Source organism: Eptatretus burgeri, chromosome 7 (assembly GCF_056783735.1).
Source record: "Eptatretus burgeri isolate ZD-2024b chromosome 7, Ebu_testis_v1, whole genome shotgun sequence".
Classification (NCBI taxonomy): Eukaryota; Metazoa; Chordata; class Myxini; order Myxiniformes; family Myxinidae; genus Eptatretus; species Eptatretus burgeri.
Genome location: NC_140967.1, coordinates 3,336,450 through 3,358,394, shown reverse-complemented (window position 1 = coordinate 3,358,394; position 21,945 = coordinate 3,336,450). Strand labels below are relative to the sequence as shown.

The 21,945-nt window shown below is 34.9% G+C and overlaps 1 protein-coding gene across 3 annotated transcripts in view; it reads left to right on the top strand.

Moving 5' to 3' along the window:
* The window catches only part of LOC147022565 (leukocyte tyrosine kinase receptor-like), a 475,774-nt gene that overhangs the window by 447,606 nt on the left and 6,223 nt on the right, over positions 1-21,945 (top strand). For all 3 annotated transcript variants that reach the window (XM_085887264.1, XM_085887262.1, XM_085887265.1), the window contains 2 exons: positions 19,092-19,226; positions 21,017-21,107. In XM_085887264.1, the coding sequence (XP_085743390.1) occupies positions 19,092-19,226; positions 21,017-21,107 (226 nt within the window). The remainder of the gene's footprint in view (positions 1-19,091; positions 19,227-21,016; positions 21,108-21,945) is intronic.

Genomic DNA, 21,945 nt, shown 5'->3' with positions numbered 1-21,945 from the left:
CAACAATGAAACATTTTCACCATACTCTTTCTTTAAGTCATTATACAAATAATCATACATCAATATCTTTGATAAATCAAGAACTGCTGTTCCAATATAAATTGGTTTATCCATTACAATACTTTCCTTTTTCATATGAATTGCAGAAAAGTTCTCTGAAAAACCTCTTCTCTCTCAAAACTTGGTTTATTTATCAATCTCTCGAAGCTTCTTTCCAAGATGTTGCGAATCTAATGTTTTGCCTGTTTCTAACATTTTCCATAGTCTTTCCAAATACAGCATTATTCATTAATTTATAAAAGTCCCCTTCAAATTTTACTTTTGTATTTGCTCTCATATCTGTATTGAATTGAATATACTTTTTCACCCAAGGACTTTGTTTAAATTTTAAAACTCTATGAATTTTAGCTACTCTCAATCCTTCTCTCAAAAACTGTTTTAAGCTTCTCTGATGCAAAACATATCCCTCTTTATCATAGAATGTTGTTAATAACTTTTCTGTTGATTTACCTTTAATATTAAAACTTTTATGATAATCACTTAACCATTCTTTCTTTGGAGTTTCTTTCTCACATGCAAAAGGAAGATCTTTATGCTTATTATGAAGATCACTCGGGTACCTCAAATCAACTTCAAAATAATAACCTTCTTCTTCGTCATTCAATTCCTCTTGAGAAGAAATAACAATATTCATCAAAGCCTTTTCATAATCCTTTTCTTCCACCCACTCTAATTTACCATAAGGCAGAGATTGAGACATTGCCCATCCATACAAATTATTAGCATCAAAATACATCAAATAATTACTATCTTTTTCACTATCATAATTTGGAAGATATTTATTATTTGCTTTAGCATATCTTTTTGAACATACTTGTGATATTCCACCTCTCTTGGACTTCTCAATCATCAAAAGCATATCCACATCACTGATTAAATCTATATCTTGTTTTGTCATTTTCAACATTGCACTCCAAGCTAAACCAGGAGCTGTGAAATAGTGGGCAGGATCTAATCCATAACAATTTTTATTATGACAGAGTGATCTAAAAGCTTCAAACACATCAGCTAACAATAAAACATCTGTTTTTAGATATAAATCGTGATATTCTCCAAGGTTCTTTATCTTAAATATTTTCCATATTTCTTGTGCGTGTTTATATTCCTTATCACTTATCTCTTCTTCATAAAGGTTATTATAGAAACTTTCTTTTGAAGGAAGTTGTGTTTCTTTAAATCTCATAAATGAATCCATATAATCATAAGGATAAATTCCCTTACTTGTAAGAATTTTCTCTTTACTTTGAATTTCATTCCTTGTTTGAATTTCCTCTCTCGTAAGAATTCCTTCTTTAATCAGAATTTCATCTTTAATCTGAATTTCCTCTTTTGTGAGAATTTCCTCTTTTGGAAAGAATGAATTAAGATTTGGAAAAGAGTCTGTGGAGCTTAGATTTGATGCGAGGTAGGCTAGTGGTGTTCCCATAAACTTGTAAGAATCTAAAAACCTAATACGAGTTATAGGTTTTGTGAATATCATTTTTGAAAATGAAATATACTTTTGACTTGTGTTTGTTATAGCAGAAATATTCCCTGGTGTTTTTGAAAGTTCATTTATAAATAGATGTGTATCATAGTTGGCGCTGTTGTGAAGAAAGACTGGAATAAAAGAAGGTAATTTATAATTAAGATTACAACAGGAATGAGCGGGACCTCTATATTTACCAGTAAGATGACAATGGTCTCTAACTTTAAACTCCTTAATTTCCCCCTCACAAATATGACAGATATTGTTCATTCTAAATTCTAATTTTTCTTCTTTGGTTAATTTCATCGGTTCATTTGTTTCTTTCATTAATTTAGTGAGTCTTATACAATCCTTTTCTAATCGTTTTACAAACTCTTGTGAAGCATTTTTTCCACGATAATGTTCAAGTTTGTTATACTTTTCTCCAACAGATGATTTGATATAATAACAAAAACCACAAGGAATATGTTTTTGATATTTATTTGTATATGGTTCTTTTGGATTAGGAGAAGCAGTATTTATCTTTTTAAGGATACATTCAAAATCAGCGTATATCACAAATGGGTGCATGATAGATTTATTATAATCTTCAAAAATAAATCTTTTCACCAGGTTTAGGCATTGTAATTACAGCTGATTTATGATTACTACAATATTTTGAATGTTGTTCTAATCGTTTCTTTTGTATGAAATGAATTAAGACATCGCTTACAAGGATATATTTTGTTTGCTGTTCTGAATACCTGAGAAGAGATTAATCTTGATAAATTATTGATGTATGTGTAATGTGAATTCTTTCCAACACTAAAATATAAAAGGTCAATGTGTGTTTCTTCATTTTTATAGTTGTTTGAAATTTTTAATATTTGAACTTTGTTTGTATCCGTTAATCCATATACATTAATAGAAAGATTATTCTTTTTCTCAAATTTAGGAATATCTGTTAGTGGCATTGGGAATTTAAAATCTTTAATGTCCAAGGTATTCTCATATTTCATATATTGTTTTACTCTTTCTGAATTACATTTTGGTGGATGTAAGTGAGCAAGAACAGACCAGAGAAAACATTTATTATCATTGTTCTTAATATTAACAACTGCCTTCTTTAGTTTTATTTCTTTTGGTAATTCAATATAAGAAGAAGCTTTAAGAGGGTTTGATTTTAGAATGTGTATATCTAAAAGATGATTTTTTTAATATTGAATCCACTTCCTACCACTGTATTATCAACATCCTCCTCTTGTCTTGATAGTTCTTCATAAACCCCACTATTCAAAAAAATCTTGAAATGATGTTATAAAATGAAGATCTGTTCTCATATAAGGAGTTTGTTCTTCATCTTGTCTTTTCATATTCATTTTCACTCCCATATAAAACTTTAAAGTTTTTATTTCTTTTAATGTCTTTTTAATAAATTTTTCAACATCGGGTTTCACTATTTCAATTGATTCAGCTATTGATGATGGACCGGGTTCTCCAAATTGAAAAATCCTTATTTTTATATGCCCTTTAAATGCCTCATCAGTGTTTTTAATATAATAGTCTCCCTTTACTTTAAACTCATTTTTTTTTGTGTTTTTGTGATTGAAGATGTTGATTATAACTACTCTTCAAAACATCCTTTGAACAGATATCACAATGTTTTCTTTCCAACTCAAGAGGAGATATTTGATGAAATAGATTAAATGTGTGTTTGTTGGTTCGGAGGTGTTTTCTATAATGTTTATATTCGTGATTACAAACATCGCATTACGTTGTATTCACCATATTTATAGAATAAAACTTTGCTTGAACTAAAATTTTCTTGATGAAAATTTCGTTTAATTTATAGGTGAATCTGTGCTTAAAAACATTTTATCCTCCAACTTTTTCACTTAATAAATACAATGTTTCAAGACACAAAAGACAAGTTTCAATCAATCTCTTCATCTGTTAAAGATACTGAGAAATATGTCAAGGATGTAAAATTGAACAAAGATAAATATAACAACTATTGGATAAAAACTATTATGGTAAATAATATGAGTTCTTCAATTTCCTTCAGTGGAAGGGCTTTTAGTATACCTGGTAGAACATCAATTAAAGTATCTCTAACAAAAGTTTCTCCTCTCCTTCTAGTAATATATTCAAAACTAGAAAAAGCAATGAAACAAGAAAAAGTATCAAAGAACAAAACCTTATGGATGAAGCTTTAGAAAGAAAAGATAAGACCATCTGTAATATGCAAGGAGAAATTTGTATTTTTTTCAACAACCCTAAAGATGTAAATCTTGATGAAATAAAGGATGTTAATATATCAGGTGAAATGACATTTCGTTCAATAGTAGTTAACGATAATTTTAAAATTACCTTTAATATAAAAAATGTTGTCGTTGAATCTGATAATGAAAAAAAGTATATCGATATCGATGGTAATATACAACTGAAAGTATAGATGAATTTTAGTTTAAGTAAAGTTTTACTTTATAAATATGCTAGACTTTCCTGATTCACCATATGACAAATTTGAGAATTGTCCTGCGTGTGAAAGACAGGGATTAAACACAGAGTCAAAAGCCTATAAACAATGTATATTCTGTGATTATCTTCTAATTAATGATAATAAAAAATATAAAAAGGAAAATAATTCTTTTAGATTTACACCAAAAATGAATTACTTTACAAGATTGATTAGAGAAATGAATGTAAAGTATGAGGATGATAACACACCTTTCCTTACAAGGGAAGAAACTGAACGTATAAGAGAAATGTTCAAAGGATTGTTGTTGTATATTATTCAGGAATGTAATTTTCAGGGAAATATCAACACAAGATATTGTATAAATAAAATAATGGATTATCTTGAAATGAAACCTGAACTTAGGATAAAATATAGAGTTTCTAAAAAAGCTAATAATAAATTAAATAACCTGTTTTTCAAATATATAAATGAATGATTTTTTACCTATTTGGGAAAATAAGATAAAATTTAACAACCATAAAAATCTCCCAAATTCATTAAGATGTCTCATAGTTGGTTCAAGTGGATGTGGAAAAACCTGCTTACTTTTAAAAATGCTCCTCACTCCCAACTTTTTAGATTATGATAATTTAATAATTTTCACAAAGTCGAGTTTTCAACCAGAGTATCAACTACTCTCACAAGGTTTTAATGCTGGTCTTCAAAAAGAAGATATAATAGGTTTATTTAAACGTCAAAAAAACCTAAATGATTATAACATTGAAGATATAATTCAACTATTTTGTGATACACAGAGATGTAAAAAGAAATCAAATCTTATAACTTGTATTCTTAGTGATAATACGGATGATATACCGACTCCCAAAGATTTGGATAAATCAAAAAAGAACCTCGTTATCTTTGATGATTGTGTTAATGAGAGAAACCAAACGGTAATGGACAGCTACTACACAAGAGGGAGACATTCTTCTTGTAATTGTATTTATCTTAGTCAATCATACTTTCAACTTCCTCGTCTGCTTCCATCAGAAACAATGCTAATACTTTTATTTTATTCAAGTTAAATTCAATAGATATCAATAATTTTTGGAGAGATAATTGTTCTACATTATGTAGTAAAAAGAAATTTGAGGATTATATGAAGCACACGACTGAAAAATATAAATATATTGTTGTGAAACAAGATGAGATATTAAGGGATATATTTTTTGTTTTATAAACAATTACATATATAAATGACAACTATTATTATAAATCTTGTGGGTAAATCTGCTTCTGGAAAAAACTTTCATAAATCAAGGTTCTTGTGTAGTACAAATGAGAATATTGTAAATTTACTTAAAAAACACCCCGTGATACGCATTGTATCAACAACAACTAGAGCAATAAGACCTGGAGAAGTAAAGGTGAAGATTATCACTATATTTCAGTGGAGGAACATATGCGATTGAGGAATGAAGGACAAATATTTGAGGAGGTTTCTCTTGGTACAACAAAATATTCACATTGTAAGAGTGAGTTAAAGAAACTAAAATCTGGTGGTGTTGGGATATTAGAAACTAATCCAGAAGGAACGAGACAAATTATTAAATATCTGAGCGGAGTGAAGATTTTATCATTCGGTTTTGATGTTGATGAAGAAACTCAACACAAACGTATGAAAAGCAGAGATGCAAGGATTAGTGAAGAAGAAATTACAACTCGCATTAATGTTAATAAAGAATTTGATGAAATATTTAAAGAAAAGGATTTATTTGAACACATCTACTTGAATGATGAAGAAAAGGAAAATTTCCCTGTTGATCTTTACAATTCATTAAATGATATTTTACAATAAATAAATGGATACAAAAGAAAGAGCAAGAAGATTTAAGGAACATCAAGAGTTGGTTTCAAAAGTTGTAAAACAACAGGAAGACATAAAGAAGAAACGCAGACAGAAACTAACGGGCGAAGAAGCATTTGAAAAAAACAAGAGAAATTTTTTAAACCACTTTTAAAAACTTCCCAAGAAAAAAATGAAAGATGTTTCCACAGTTCCCACAGTAGAATATACTCCTAGAAAGCTTCAAATGTTAAAAGATTTCAGTCAAATGACGGAGGAAGAATTAGAGCATTTAGGAGAATTAGAATATGATGATGAAGGTTTATTTCAACAACTGGAAGAGATTAATCAACCCCTGATTATATTGTGAATGCTGTTCAAAACAATGAATATTCAGCGGATTCAAAAACCAAAGCAGGACTCATTCCAACAGAACAACCAGCAATATTTCATCTTGTTAAAGAAAAGGTATTGATATTTAATGATGAATTAAGGTTCTTAAGTTCTGCTCAACCCCTGTTAAACTAACTCCGAGATTAATGTTTCTTCTCACAAAAGATGGAAGACAAGGTTCAACTGTGAGGGATGAATCAAAGTATATTGATAAACCATTGGATATGGAAAATAATGATGATAGAGTATATATTGATTTGCTGAACACTCTAAATTATAAGGTTATTCTTTCTGGTAAAAGTAGGAAGAATGAGAAGGAGAAACACATTATTCAGGCTTTAAGTATCCTTGGTTCAGGTATTAGTTTTCTTCCAAATGACCCATCGCAATTAGTTAATAGACTGTTATTGTTGTTCGCGAGTAAGAAGGCTGGAAATAACAATTGTTTTAATGAAGCATCAGCCATTTTAGATCAGTTGATGAACATGAAAATAATTAATAAATCTCAATATAAAGACATTTTATCTCATATTAAATAAGATGAGAAGCACAATCCTGAGTTTTAATTTCACAACAAGCGACCACACATCTTCATTCCCATACCCACTACAACTTGACACAACAAAAGAATATGAGGCATCTTTATTGTCCATGGAGACTTATAATACCTTATTTAATATAACCGAGAAAAATGACAAGTTTAGTTATAATCCGGGAAGTGGATACAAAACGATAACAGTCTCACCCGAAACATACGAGATCTCTCAAATATCTTCCCAAATTGCTCGTCTTATGAAAGAACAGGGTGATGCAACAAAAAATATTAGTATAAACATTCAAAAACATACTTCAAAAATCAACGATTAAAGTTAAAACTAACTACAAGGTTGATTTCACAATTGATAATTCATTTAGAGAGTTATTAGGTTTCTCCTCAAAAAAGATTGAAACTAATGGGACGTTTTACAGTGATAATGTCATTCAAATATCCTCAGGAATAAATTCGGTGTTAATTCACTGTGATTTGATTGATGGTGCTTATAATGATGGATTAAAAACAAATACAATATTTTCATTCAGCGCATACTCAACCCCAATTGGTTATAAATTCAATATGGAGCCTAAAAATTTGGTTTATCTACCTGTGTCAGGAAAACCATACACAGAGTAAATTTTAGGATAACCGACCAAGATAATCGTGTGATCTCTTTTAATGGAGAAGTTATATCCATCAGAATTCACCTACGTGAAGTTTTTCAATAAATAAATACGATGGTTATTGTGAGGAAGCACGAGTTGGGAAAATATAAAAATAATTACAGGGGATGGGATGTTCCTTTCCCCGTACTACAAGGGTGAAGGTATGTATCTTGGTAGAGGATACTATAAACCTAAGAGACAAAGGGGTGTCGGACATCAATTTAGAGGAGATGGGATAATTGATACTCTCATGGGTATTGGTTCAACTATTCTTAAACATAAAGACCTAATTGGTTCAACTGCTTCTGCTGTGGGAAATGTAGCAGGTGCTGTAAAAGAGTATAAAGATGCTCAGAAAGAATCTCATAAATTACAAGCAATAAAAAGAAATTAAGAAAGGTAAAACTCAGTTGTCCCCCAAGAACGACAGAAAATAATTCAAATACTTGGATCAGGGTTTCAAAAGTTTTAACATCTTTTTCCTAAATAAATACAAGTATGGAAGCAATTGATAGTATCTATGATTTGGATGACTATTATTATCTCAAACTCCACTAAAAAGAAGATTACTTCAAGGTAAATGCAATAACTGGAACAGACTGAATACAAATGGTACAAAAAGTTTTGAAATAAATAATCAACAAACCTATTTGAATCTCTCCGAAAGTTTCTTGTTGTGTAAATTTAAATTCACTAAGGCTTGGGAATAACACAAACGCTACACTTGTAAATGATTTCTTCTGGAAAATGTTTGATAGTGTGCGATTGTATATTGGAACACAAGAAGTTGAAGCGGTTGATTATGTCTCTGCTGTATCTGAAATGATGAAATTTACACTCTATACATTCAGTGATAGAATGGGAAAGGGGTCTGTCGAAGGTTTTATTCCTGATATGTCAACGGGAACAAACACAGACCCTGGGTATACTCAAAGGAAAGGAATGTATAATGATGATACAAAAGCAGAAAATAGTTTTACTGTGGCAGTTCCTCTTAAAGGTATATTTGGATTTTGTGATTATGATAAAGTTCTGTATGGTCTTAAAATTAGATTTCAACTACAAAGGAATGATAATGAAAATAGATTGCTTTTTGGTGTTGGTAATGCTTTTGGTGATCAGAATAAATTTGTAATTGAGGAGATGAGTTGGTATATCAGTGAATATACTCCTAATCTTAAAACAGAAGAGATGTTGAATCGAAGACTTAACTCAAAGAGACCACTCAGTGTATCATACCTCAAAAGAAGATGTCAACACGTTAAACTCAATCAAACTACTTACACGTGGAATTTGGGTGTTCTGGAAGGAAAGCCACGATATCTGTGGATGATTTTTAAAAAGCCAGATGGTGATACTGCGACTGATAAGAATAATGCATTGAGTGATAATGCTAAGGTGAAACAACTTCGCGTTTCTCTAGATGGAACATTTTATCCAATGAGATAGATTGGAAATTAATTGGGAAAAAAATGATTTTGCTGAAGCATACAAGTCTTACCAAAAGGTGTGTGAAAGTAATGGAAATAAAGAACCTATTTTGGATATGACAGCATTTAAAAGTTTGTATACAATCTATACGTTTGACCTGAGCGCTCAAAAAGAAACTATAAAGTCTAATCGAGTGGATACTTCCCTATACATTGAAAGAGGAGAGAGTGAAGAAGTTGATACATATTGTTTGCTTTTGGAAGAAACAGAATTGCAGATTAATACAGATAATGGTGTGATGATTAGTCTCACATAATTTTTTGTTAAATAAATGAGTGGCAAAGTACCAACTGGGGTATATGTTAATCAAATCAATCTTCATAAACTATCATCTTGTGTTCAAAATCAAAAGCCTTGGTACGATTAACGTTAATACAATTCAGAGAAAAGGAGCAGTAAGAATTGATGTTTTGCTCACAAGAGAACAGGTTAAAATCTTGAATGACACTGGCTCACTTAAAATTAAAATGACAAAACCAATGTTGAAAAAATATTCAATAAGAGAGACGAGTGGAGGATTTCTCCCATTTCTAATTCCTTTATTTGCTGGTTTAAGTGCGGTTGGAGCATTGACGGGTGGTATTTCAACAGCGGTCCAAAACTGCCAACGAAAGGAAGGCTCAACTCCAGGCTCAAAAAGAATTGGAAAGACATAACAAAGAGTTGGAGAAACAAATTAGTGGAAGTGGTGTAATTGTAGATTTTGCTGAAAAACTTGAAGGTCTGCCTGATAAAGCGAGATTGTTAGTTGGAGATATGCTTTCTTCTATAGCACAAGCAGGTGTAAAATTAACTAAAAGAGGTAATGGATTATATCTTTCTAATAAATAAATGAGCATTGATGAGTGGTTGAAAGAATTTGGAAAGAATACAACATCAAATTTACAACTTGCCAAATATTGTAAGAAATTAAAAATTCATAATGTGGTTATTTGTATGAGAGATGAATTAACAAATGTGTCGAAACATACAAAGAATATTATTATGAACTTAGAAGATAATGATGGGAACGGTTCTCATTGGGTTTGTATTTTTAATAGTCAAGACAAATATTATTTTGATAGTTTTGGTCTTCCACCACCTGTTGAAGTCATAAAATTCTTACAGAATGGTGTTTATCAAACATTTCAAGTCCAAGAATTAAATTCCAAGTGTTGTGGTCAATTATGTCTATATGTGTTATTTCAACTCAACAAAAATAAAAAATTTTATGATATTATTTTTAATCTAATATAAATGACTTATGTTGGTAAAGATGGTTCTATCTTTGGTGTATCTCAAGAACTGGATATTGATTTATCAAATTATTACACAAAGGCACAGGCTGAACGATATAAATATAATATAAACAAAAATATTAACATGAAAAAATGCTTATAAATTAAAAAATTATCCAAGCCCGACTGACGCGAATGACTTGGTGAGATTAAGCAATTTATCACAATATATATACTTAAATAAAACGGCTGTGTATTCTAAAGATACAGAAGTGTTGATATTATCTCCAGGTCATACAGAATTCACAGTTCGAATTAAAATAAATTTTTATAAAGAAGGGCGTATCGTTTGTATGAGAATAGAACAATGGGGGTATGATATGAATGAGTTACGGTATAATTGGTCATTTAAAATTAACCTCGAAGACCTGGAACAATTAAATCAGTCTCGTAAGGAAGAATATTATCCACTTGGTATCGAGAATGAGTTTTGTGGAGCCACGATTAGTAAACAACAAAAAAAAGAATTTAATAAGGGTAAATATAATAATGGTTTTGCCCTTGTTTATCTCATGAAAACAGAAAAAACAGGATTATATATAATAAGTAAGGAAATACAAAATGATTTAACTATGGGAAGATGGGGAGGTGTTTCGTGCCATAATATTATTCTAACATATATTTCTAATACATAAATGACAGCAAGAAGGCTTCAAGAAAATTATCATTTCTGTGTTCAAGCATACCTTCAAGAAAAGGGTATTCGGTATTTTAATAAATATGTTCTACAACATAAGAATGAGGTATTTTCAATAAAAGATTGGCATTATGCTGATGTTGATAAACCGACAACTTTAGATTTAATTAGAATGTTAAATAATGAAAAAAATTATAAGGTTAAGAAAAGGTAAGGCTCTTTTAGAAATTCAAAAGAAATTTTATTGGTATCCTGTTGTAAAAAAAATTATTTTGGATACAGGAATAACAAGAAATCCTGATGAATATATGTATAATATTCTATGGGGTGTAAACGATTCAAGTATAGTAAGGGATGAGGAAGGAGTTGAAGAAGAGAGGGAAGAGAGAGAGAAGGAGGAAAGAGAGAAGAGAGAGAGGGAGAAGAAAGAGAAGGAGGAAAAGGAGAAGAGAGAGAAGGAGGAAAAGGAGAAGAGAGAGAAGGAGGAAAGAGAGAATAGAGAGAGGGAGGAAAGAGAGAAGAGAGAGAGGGAGGAAAGAGAGAAGAGAGAGAGGGAGGAAAGAGAGAGAATGAATAAATATCAAAATATGGAAACCAGTGAGATTCAAAAAGAATAGAGGTATTACAGAAAATAACTCAACCCACCGAGGGAGGAAAACAAAGAATTGACAAGTCTATTTGCAATACTTTTCGACAAGACTATTAGCATCGACAAGATATAGATTTTAATTCAAGTTTTTTCTTAAATAAATGGAGGAGAGAGTGAAGGCATTTCTAAGGATTCTTTTTGTTTTAAAATTAAGATTCAAATGTGCATGTTGGAAACTAAAAAGGTTTTTGCACTCTGCAGAAATTTTTCTCATAAATAAATGAGTTATTGTCTCAAATGTAAAAAGAAAACTAATACTAAAAATATTTCATATATTAAAAGTAAAAATAACAGGGTTATACAAAAAGGTATATGTTTGGTGTGTGGTTCAAAAAAAAAATCAATTTATCTCCAAACACAAACCTCGGAGGAGATATACAAAAGTTTTTATCAGGAAGTAAATTTACAACTACTGGAATACCAGGGGAATTACATCTTCCAGGTTATTCTTTCTGTGGTCCAGGCACAAACTTAGATAAAAGATTAGATGAGGCAGACAATCCTAAATCCTGGAGTAAACCAATCAATAGAGTTGATGAAGTGTGCATGAGACACCATATTGATTATGGGAATACCACAACGTTGGAAGAAAAGCATGAAGCCGATAGAGAAATGTTATATAATTTGTCTCTGATACAAAATCCAACCTTGAGAGAAAAAGTTGATAGGTTCATCGTGAAGAAGATGATTAGTGCTAAATTGAAACTTGGACTTGGAAATTCAAAAAACTTATAGGCTCTAATGATGCCATTAAGACTGAAGAGCAATTAGCTGATGAATTACATAAACCAATATTCACAAAGTTTCAGAGAAGGAAAGTTTATTCCAAGGAAGTTGATTATATCTGGTCTGCTGATTTGATTGAACTCAATAATGATAAGGGGTACAAGTATGCTTTAACTGTTATTGATTTGAGGAGTAGATATGCGTGGGTTGTCCCTTTAAAAAACAAAACAGGTAATACTCTTATGTTAGCTTTTCAACAGATATTTAATAAAAGTAAGAGAAAACCTAAGAAATTGTGGACTGATGAGGGTAGAGAGTTTTATAACAAGACATTTATGAATTTTCTAAAAAATAACAGTATTACATTATACAGTACCTTTAATGAAGGGAAGGCAGTTGTTGTTGAACGTTTTAATCGTACCTTAAAAGAGAGACTATATAAAAAATTCACACAACTCGGTTCACAACAATGGTCATCTTTTATTCAGGATATTGTGGATAAGTATAATGACACGATTCACACGTCCAACGAATATGAAGCCATCAGAAACATTTACAAAATTAAAATATGAAAAAGAGATTAATGTCAGAAAACCTAAGTTCAAAGTTGGTGATATCGTAAGAATATATAGGTGGAAATCTCATTTTGAAAAGGGTTTTACTGAACGATGGACGAAAAGAACTTTTTAAAATTGTTGATGTAATAGATACAGTTCCTTGGACTTATAAAATATATGATTTGGAAGGGAAGAGATTTTAGGTTCATTTTATTCACAGGAATTACAAAAGACAAAACTAAGCAGATAATACACCTTTGTGGACACTAGAGGGACAAGTATATAATGTGTGTCAAGGGGGACGTTCTTAGATCTGTGAACCCCAAACACAGAATCCTCAACTGAATAGTCAAGGCTTAACTTTTGTTTGTGTGTGTGTGTGTAATGGGAGCAATAGGTTGGCGCTCACTCCCTCCTACTATACACCGTTGTGGACACTCGAGGGCCAAGTCCGAGGTGTATAACAGTATATAATGTGTGTCAAGGGGGACGTTCTTAGATCTGTGAACCCCAAACACAGAATCCTCAACTGAATAGTCAAGGCTTAACTTTTGTTTGTTGATGTGTATGTGTGTGTGTGTCCCAACCCTCACATTCAAAATCTCAACCCCAACCCTCACATTCAAAATCTCAACCCCAACTCAATCCTCGCCCAACACAATGTCTTTTTCAAAATGAGATTTTCACCCTATATATATATATATTTTACGTTTTTTTTTCTTCTTCCAATTCTGTCTTTTAAGGCTTTCAGGTTTGATGACGTAGAAAGGGGAGTAAGCCTGCACTTTCTTCCCAGAACTTTCTTGATCTTGCTCCCATCAAGCACCATCCGACAAAGAACTACATCGATAGGTTTAGATCCCAAAGAGTGATAGCAACTCCAAAAGTCTCCAAAATATAAATAAATAAAATAATAATAAATAAATAAATAAATAAATAAAAGCCCCCAAAAAAGTTTCAAGTGTCCAACATAAACCCAACTTTCCAAGTCTTCAAGGTATAACCACATTCCCGTTGGAGTTTCCAAGATATGTATCACATTGTGAGTTATCAATCCAGAACCCACATTTCAAGTATTCAAAGTAAAACCAACTTACAAAGTCTCTTAAGGATAACTCATTTACTGATTTTTTCAAAATTTGTGAGTCTCCAAGGTAGGACCCATATTTAGAACCATCTTGGCAGAACCCTTTTCCTGAGTCTCCAAGGTAGTTATTTAAACCATCAAGGCAGAACTCATTTACTGATTTTTTCAAAATTTGTGAGTCTCCAAGGTAGGCCCCATATTTAGAACCATCTTGGCAGAACCCTTTTCCTGAGTCTCCAAGGTAGTTATTAAAAACCATCAAGGCAGAACTCATTTCTTGATTTTTTCAAAATTTGTGAGTCTCCAAGGTAGGCCCCATATTTAGAACCATCTTGGCAGAACCCTTTTCCTGAGTCTCCAAGGTAGTTATTTAAACCATCAAGGCAGAACTCATTTACTGATTTTTTCAAAATTTGTGAGTCTCCCAAGGTAAAACTTGTATTCTGGCTCATCAAGTTATATCTTGTTCAGTGGGTTTTGTTTTGATAACTCACAATGAGTACTATTGCTGTAAAACTCTTTTTCAGGATTTTGCTGGTCTCCAAGGTATAACTCTTTGGTTGGGTCATCAAGACGAACTCGTTCTGTGGGTCTTGGTCGCTCATAAGGTCTTCAACCAAGCCAACAATTTCGCCCCAAGTTGTAGCAAAAGCAGTATTTTCATTTCTCAGTATTTCAGACACAATTTCCTGTGAGAGAAAATAATAATGTATTAATTAAGTTATTTAATTATTAAATGAGTATGCTTCAATCAAAGTTTGAAAATAGGAAAATAAAAATCTTACCTCAATAGATAAGAGGTTTGAATCCAGTTCATCAACTTGAAGGTTTAGTTCCATAGAAGACAGAGAGTTCCAAGGAACACCAAAGTCATCCCACTCAAGGTCTTCAACCAAGCCAACAATTTCCCCAAGTTGTAGCAAAAGCAGTATTTTCAGATACAATTTCCTGTGAGAGAAAATAATAATGTATTAATTAAGTTATTTAATTATTAAATGAGTATGCTTCAATCAAAGTTTGAAAATAGAAAATAAAAAAATCTTACCTCAATAGATAAGAGGTTTGAATCCAGTTCATCAACTTGAAGGTTTAGTTCCATAGAAGACAGAGAGTTTGAGACAAGCACACAGAACACCATTGCCAGCAAGAACAAATGTTTAAAATGGAGCCTGGGTTTGAAGCTTTTATAGAGAAAGACTGGTGGGTGTGGTTTCCTTTGGAAATTCCTGGGCAAGCCTAGGCAAGCCTTCATTGGGAAATTTTTCAAAACCATAACATCCTGTAATTTTCTAGTGATTTCTTTGTGAGTCAGAGATGAACTGGAAAATGATGTAAGAGTGGGCGGGGCTTAGCAAAAGTAGGCGGAGCTTAGGAAAAGTGGGCGTGGCTTAGAAAAAATACCTTATGAAAAGTGGGCGGAGCTTATCAAAAGTGGGCGGGGCTTAGGAAAAGTGGGCGTGGCTTAGAAAAAAATACCTTATGAAAAGTGGGCGGAGCTTAGCAAAAGTGGGCGGGGCTTAGGAAAAGTGGGCGTGGCTTAGAAAAAAATACCTTATGAAAAGTGGGCGGAGCTTAGCAAAAGTGGGCGGGGCTTAGGAAAAGTGGGCGTGGCTTAGAAAAAATACCTTATGAAAAGTGGGCGGAGCTTAGCAAAAGTGGGCGGAGCTTAGGAAAAGTGGGCGTGGCTTAGAAAAAATACCTTATGAAAAGTGGGCGGAGCTTAGCAAAAGTGGGCGGGGCTTAAAGAAAAGTGGGCGGGGCTTATTGAATACCTTGTGGAAAGTGGGCGGGGCTTAACAAAAGTGGGCGGGGCTTAAAGAAAAGTGGGCGGGGCTTAACAAAAAATAACCTGTGGCTCAGGAGGTGGTCAAACAAGAGCATTAAGAGAAGTTTATCATTTCGTAATGGCACAAATGGGGTATCTTAAAAAATATAAAGATTCAAATGTTTTGTTTGTCAATATTTTAGATGGGGATTATTGTGCAAAGAAAATTAAACTATTGAAGGAATTTGAGAATGAACAAATCTTTATAGGTTCAATGAGTGAGCTGTTCAATTCAATGAGGTTCAACCTCCAGGTTAAAAGGGGAGACAAATAAATATACCTTGGGATAAAAAGGGGGTTTATTTTTAGGGAAAAAAAATATAAATCGCTGAAAATCCCCCATTCATTTACATGGGGAAAAGTGAGCCAGAATCAGTATTCTTACCCTACTTCCATCTTCTCTTCGCCATGTTCCCCGTCCCATCCCCATCCCTCTCCCTTCCACAGTTCACCTAATGTGTCTGTTCCCCACTGTTTTGTCCCTTCCACTCCCGCCCCTCTTGTCTCATGCCTCCTTGCTGTGAGTTATGTGTTTGCTCTCATACGAGCCTCGACCAAGGTATACAAAAAAAAAAAAAAAAAAAAAAAAAAGGTCTGATGAAAACCAGAAAAAGCACAGGGCCAAGAACACTGGCTTGAGGAACTCCAGCCTGGACGGGAAGAGGAGATGAGAGAATTCCATTAAGAGCCACACGTTGACTGCAACAGGAGTGGAAAAGTCCACGAGCCATGAGTGGAGATTGCCTTAGATATCTTAAGAAGAGAGTTTGGTGAGTCATGCGGGATCCCAGACCATATGGAAAGCTCGCAATATGTCTAGGGAGATGGCTCTGATCTCACGTTTAGCATTGAGGACCTCCATCCATTGTTGGAAAAGCAGAAGGAACATGCCTAGGGTTGAATGACCTGGTCTAAATCCAAATTGATGATCGGAAATAAAGCAATTGCAGAAGAGAAAGGATTTGATGTCAGAGGCGATGATGGATACCATGACCTTGCTCATGATTGGGAGGAAGCTGATTGGTCTGTAGTTGCAGGGATCAGTTTTTGCTCCTTTTTATTCAGAGCAATAATGTTTGTTTCTTTCCAAGCAGATGGCAGATGACCTTGAGAAAATGAGAGGGTGAATAGAACAGTGAGAGGGTGAGCAAGAGCAGCAGAGCAGATTTTTAGAACACGAGGGCTGATGACAGCTGCAGAAACCTGGACCAGTTGCAGAAACCGAGGCAAGGTTTGACAGCAAAATCTTCACCTTGGCAGGGGAAAAGGACACAGAGCCCAGGAACAAGTGGGTAAGGTGGGTCCAGAAAGCGATGGGTTTGAGACACAAGATTTAGAAGCAAACATGGAGCTGAGGCATTCAGCCTTTTTGCATGCAGTGTCAGCTGTGCAGCCATTTGAAGTAAAGGAGAGGATGGAGGAGAACATACACCAGAAATGGACTTAACTAGACTAGACGCCAGGAGGATTTGGAGGAGAGAGACAGCTTTGAGAGTTCAGACTTGAGATTAGAAAGATTATGTTTCCTGCCTCTCCTCAGTGTGGACACCCACTTGTTCCGAGCTTCGTGGAAGGAACTGAGATTACCTTCAGTCGGATTTGCCTTCCATGAGTCGAAGGCAAGTTGTTTCAGGACTACTGCCTTGCCACAAGCTCCAGTGTACTAAGGGTGAGAGGAGGGGTAGGACAACTGAAGACGAGATAGGATAAATCTCTGCATGTGTGTGAGAGAAAGATAAAGAGAAAGAGAGAGAGAAAGAAATATATATATCACAAATTTCTTTGAAAGAATTCCCAGGATGAGTTGATGTCAGAGAAAGTAGAGATGGAAGACCAGTCTAGAAGTTTGATGGCTGCTTGAAGACCCTGCCAGTCGGCCTGAGTCAAACGCCAGGCTCGTCGGCGCTGAGGTGGCTCTCTAATAATGGCCAGAGAGATGTCTACTTCGACAAGCACGTGGTCAGATGAACCGATTGGAGCAGATAAGAGGAGGAACAGCAGATATTTTCAAGGAAATTTGCCAAAATCAGATCCAGAAGAGATTGAATACAGTTGGTTGAGATCTGGGTCAGGAAGTTAACAGTTTGTGTCAGTCCCAATGAGTCACAGAAGTCTTTTGCTGAAGTGCCATTACAGGTGAGAGAGGTACCCACACCCAGCCAACTGGCATGATGACAACTGAAGTCACCACATATGAGGAAGAGAGTTGGAATGAGAGGATTGAAGTTGGTCCATGTTTTCTGAGAGCGAGATGTAAATGGAGTCATCACTGTTTGGTGGACATTACAACACACATATAAACATGAGGTGGGAGTGGAGGGGAAGCCGTAGCCAGAGGTATTCCTGGGGGTGTGGAAGAGTGAGGGCAGTTAATGGAGAGTGAGGAATAGAGTTTTTGACAAAGAGCAACTCCACCAACAAGACGAGGCTTCGGTCTATCATACTGGAGGAGGGAGTAACCACAGAAAGAAACTAAGGAGTCAGAGACATCTTGAAGTTGGAATGTTTCTGTTAGGCAGATTATGTCTGGTTTGTCAGAGGCATATGTATGGAGAGATCAGTCAGGTTAGAGCAAAGGCCCTGGATGTTTGAGGTGCACACTGTTATGGAAGAGGGAGGGGAGGAGGCTTTGGGGACAAGGTAAGTGGGGAAGGGTAGTGTGAGGGCAGAAAGGTGGAGGTAGTGAGAGTTGATGACAGACTGTAGAAGAGTTAGGGGAGGTCGGATGGGGAGGACAAATGGCTTGGTGAAGGCATGAGATACAGTGGGGAGTGACAAGAGAGGGGGCAAAGGAAAGTGGGAGATTGGAGGAGGTGGGGGAACGATTCTTCTCGCTCGATCTATCATTTTTTTTTTCTGACCTGCACCTGCATCTGCTTCAGCTCAAACAGTCTCAACAAAATTGTGTCATTTGTTGGTTTGAATTTCCTAATTACATTCACGAGATTTCCCTTGGAATGGCCCAGTGTGACAAGTTGCCATGAACCATTTAGTGATGCTCAGACTATGTTCCTCAAGGCATCTTGATTATACCTGGGTTTTAATACCCACTGCACATACTCGTAAAGTACAGCCTTTGCATGTGAGGTCATATGGATGTGCAGGTATGGAGGGTTAATTTATCGTTAAGGTGTGCTGTCCTGATACCTTTGCTTCAATAGACATATATCACACATTTAATTGCCATTCTACAGACAAAAAGTCAAACGATTCTTGTCTAGTTGGTTCACAGCTGCCTTTGTTTTGTGAAACCTTTCAACCTGTTGAATCAGAGGAAATTATTTATTGTAAATATTTGGTATTTTAGATGATAAACAATTTGTGTATTGCACTGCCCCGTTGTTTGATTACAGTGTTGCAGTTGTTAAGGTGAATGGTTGATAAAGGAAAGTTGTCTAACGTGACATTTATCCTGTAAACGTTGTGTGTGCACAGGTCGTTTGGTGTGTTACTTTGGGAGATCTTCTCCTTGGGGTACATGCCTTACCCCAGCCGAAGCAACCAGGATGTGATGGAGTTCGTGATGAGTGGGGGTCGTATGGAGCCACCAAAGAACTGCCCACTGCCTGTGTAAACTTATATCTTTATGCAGATCACAGTTTCTTGTTTAAAAAAAAAAAAAAAATATATATATATATATATATATATATATATATATATGTATATACATTCAGTCGAGATCAAAATGTTTTGGAAAAAGTGGTTTTAAACATTAAACTTTGGCTTTACAAAACCTTTAATGAAAGAAAGAAACAGACAGACCTGAAGGATTCCATCAACTTGATGACCGTAGGATTCGATGGCAATCCGGATCATCAACTGGGACCGACCATCAATGAAGCTTTTTACCCTTCAATCCCAAAACCTCTCCAAACAGTGGGTCCACAACATTAATTGTTTCCAAATTTCCAACCTAGTAGGGATTGAGAAAGTGACAGAAGATACCGATGGGCACAAAGGCACTGTCTATCCTTCATTGGAGGCGCATCCATGAGGAAGTTTTATCGTCCCATGCTGGTGACAACACTGATGATGTAATGCATACATCATGGATGACATTTTGTGTATGTCATGGATTTGTCCAGAGAGGATGCAGAAGTAGATGGTGAGAGAGGGGGGGAGCAAATGGAGAATGAAGGTTTTTCTCTATATACAGGGTGTAACAGAATTCTGGAATCATAGCTTAACTGTGTGTTTTTTGTTTGTTTGTTTATTTTTGTGTTTATCCTCCACACTTGCAGTTTCACGAAATCGCTTCATCAACTTCAATATTGTTCCTTGTTGACGCATGGGCTTCGTTGGATGCCAACGATGGAATTATTGACAAGTTTCTCTGTGCCCTTAACCTCTGGCATGTAATAGTAAGATGACCAGTTCAGCTTTGTTTTACATGGTGTAATCTATTTTCAATAGGTTCGATCCTGAAAAAAACAAGCAAACCTCTGATTCCAGAATTTTGTTACACCCTGTACTTTATTGAGGGAATGAAGAGAGAAAGACTAAATGTACGAAGGAAAGAAGAAAAACGAATATGTGTATTGAGAAGAGCTGCTTTAGCTCGTTCAGACCCTTTGGTGATAGGGTTCCCATTTTGTTGGGACTGTTGTTCTCCGAGCTTCCTGAAATCATTTGTTCCTTGAAAGAGGAAAAATCCCACAAACAGCCATAGGAGCTGTGAAGTGCCCTTGCTGGTGGAAATGTGGAGCAATCGGTTTGTGAAGATCCATGATGTTCATTAAAACAGTCGCCGAGCCTTCGACCAGGCTCACCGATGTAAAGCTTGTTGTCGAGATTTAATTAAATCCATGTCATTGGGAGAGGCACAGTCGGAACGGTCTGTGATGTTGGAGTCATTTGGTCCGGAGATTGATGAACCCTTTCCCAATGTAAAGAAAAATCCCACAACCATTGATGCAAGTTTGTAATCTACTTCCAGGTTTATGCGTCACTATATCCTCATCATCCCTCCTGAGGTTATGTTTGGGATAGGATAATCGATGTAGTGTAAGCCATATGGGAAGTCGGGCGGAATGGCCTTTTCCCTATAAACAATATTGAGGCGGATGTGTAGATGGATACCATGATGGACACCATGATAAAAGAGCTGGGACCTCTCGTGATGTAAGGGGCCTTGAGATGATGCAGTTTTACATCGGAGAGGTTGAAGTAGCAATGCCTGACAATGATGATTGGTGAAGGTTAAAACAGAGAAGGATGAGTTCCATTGTAGGGTGGTTGCAAAAGTGAAACGATACGAGATGGCTCGCCAAAATGAAAAGTGAACGATATCTACAGATAATCCAAACGTTCCAAAAAAGGTAATAAACAGAATGTCAGGAGGGTTGTACATTTCTCTACAGGTATCGCATCATGACCCAGTGCTGGCAGCATCGGCCCGAAGATCGACCCAACTTCTCCACCATCCTCGAGCACGTCTCGTACTGCACACAGGCAAGTGCTTTTGTTATCCCAAATACATTTTCTAAGGGGAATTCACATGTCATTGTCATTCGGGATGAATACTTAAAGGCTTCTTGCACAAGCAGATAATTATTACAATGTATGGATCTGAACGTGCAATCATTATGTTTGAAGTCATGTGATCAAAGGCAAACATTAAGTAGTGTGACCCTAAATTCCTTTCATTTGGAAATGCATTTCATGGTGGATTCACTCCAAGTTGTGCTGCAATGAAATTCCACCAACAATGTTTGAAAACCCAAATTGCTGCACCAACAACATTTGCTTCTCAACAACCTCATTGTGAAGTTCACAAATCTCATTATTTAATAATTAAATACTGATGCAAGTTTCCCAACCCCTCCCCACACTGGCATTGTTACACACACTTTAGCAAAGCACTCATTGTAACTGTGTCATAAATCGAATGGAATTGAATACACCAGGTTAAGGTCATGTGATGTAATTAAATAAATTGAATCCTGGTTCACGAGGACCTATCAAATTAGTCATTCCATTGTAGAACTAATTAGCCACCCATGAAAGAGAGAGAGAGAGAGAGACAGAGACAGAGACAGAGACAGAGACAGAGACAGAGACAGAGACAGAGACAGAGACAGAGACAGAGACAGAGACAGAGACAGAGACAGACCCCAGGCCATAACCTTTTTACCATTTCAACTTGTGTCATCAAATTTTCAACAAACCGTTATTATAAGAATATGGAGAAAACAAATTAATAATTGGGTCCAAAGGTCAAGGTCACATGAAGTCATCAATTTTCATTTGATTTGAAATTTGAACAGAATTTGCAAATTGGGTCATTGAA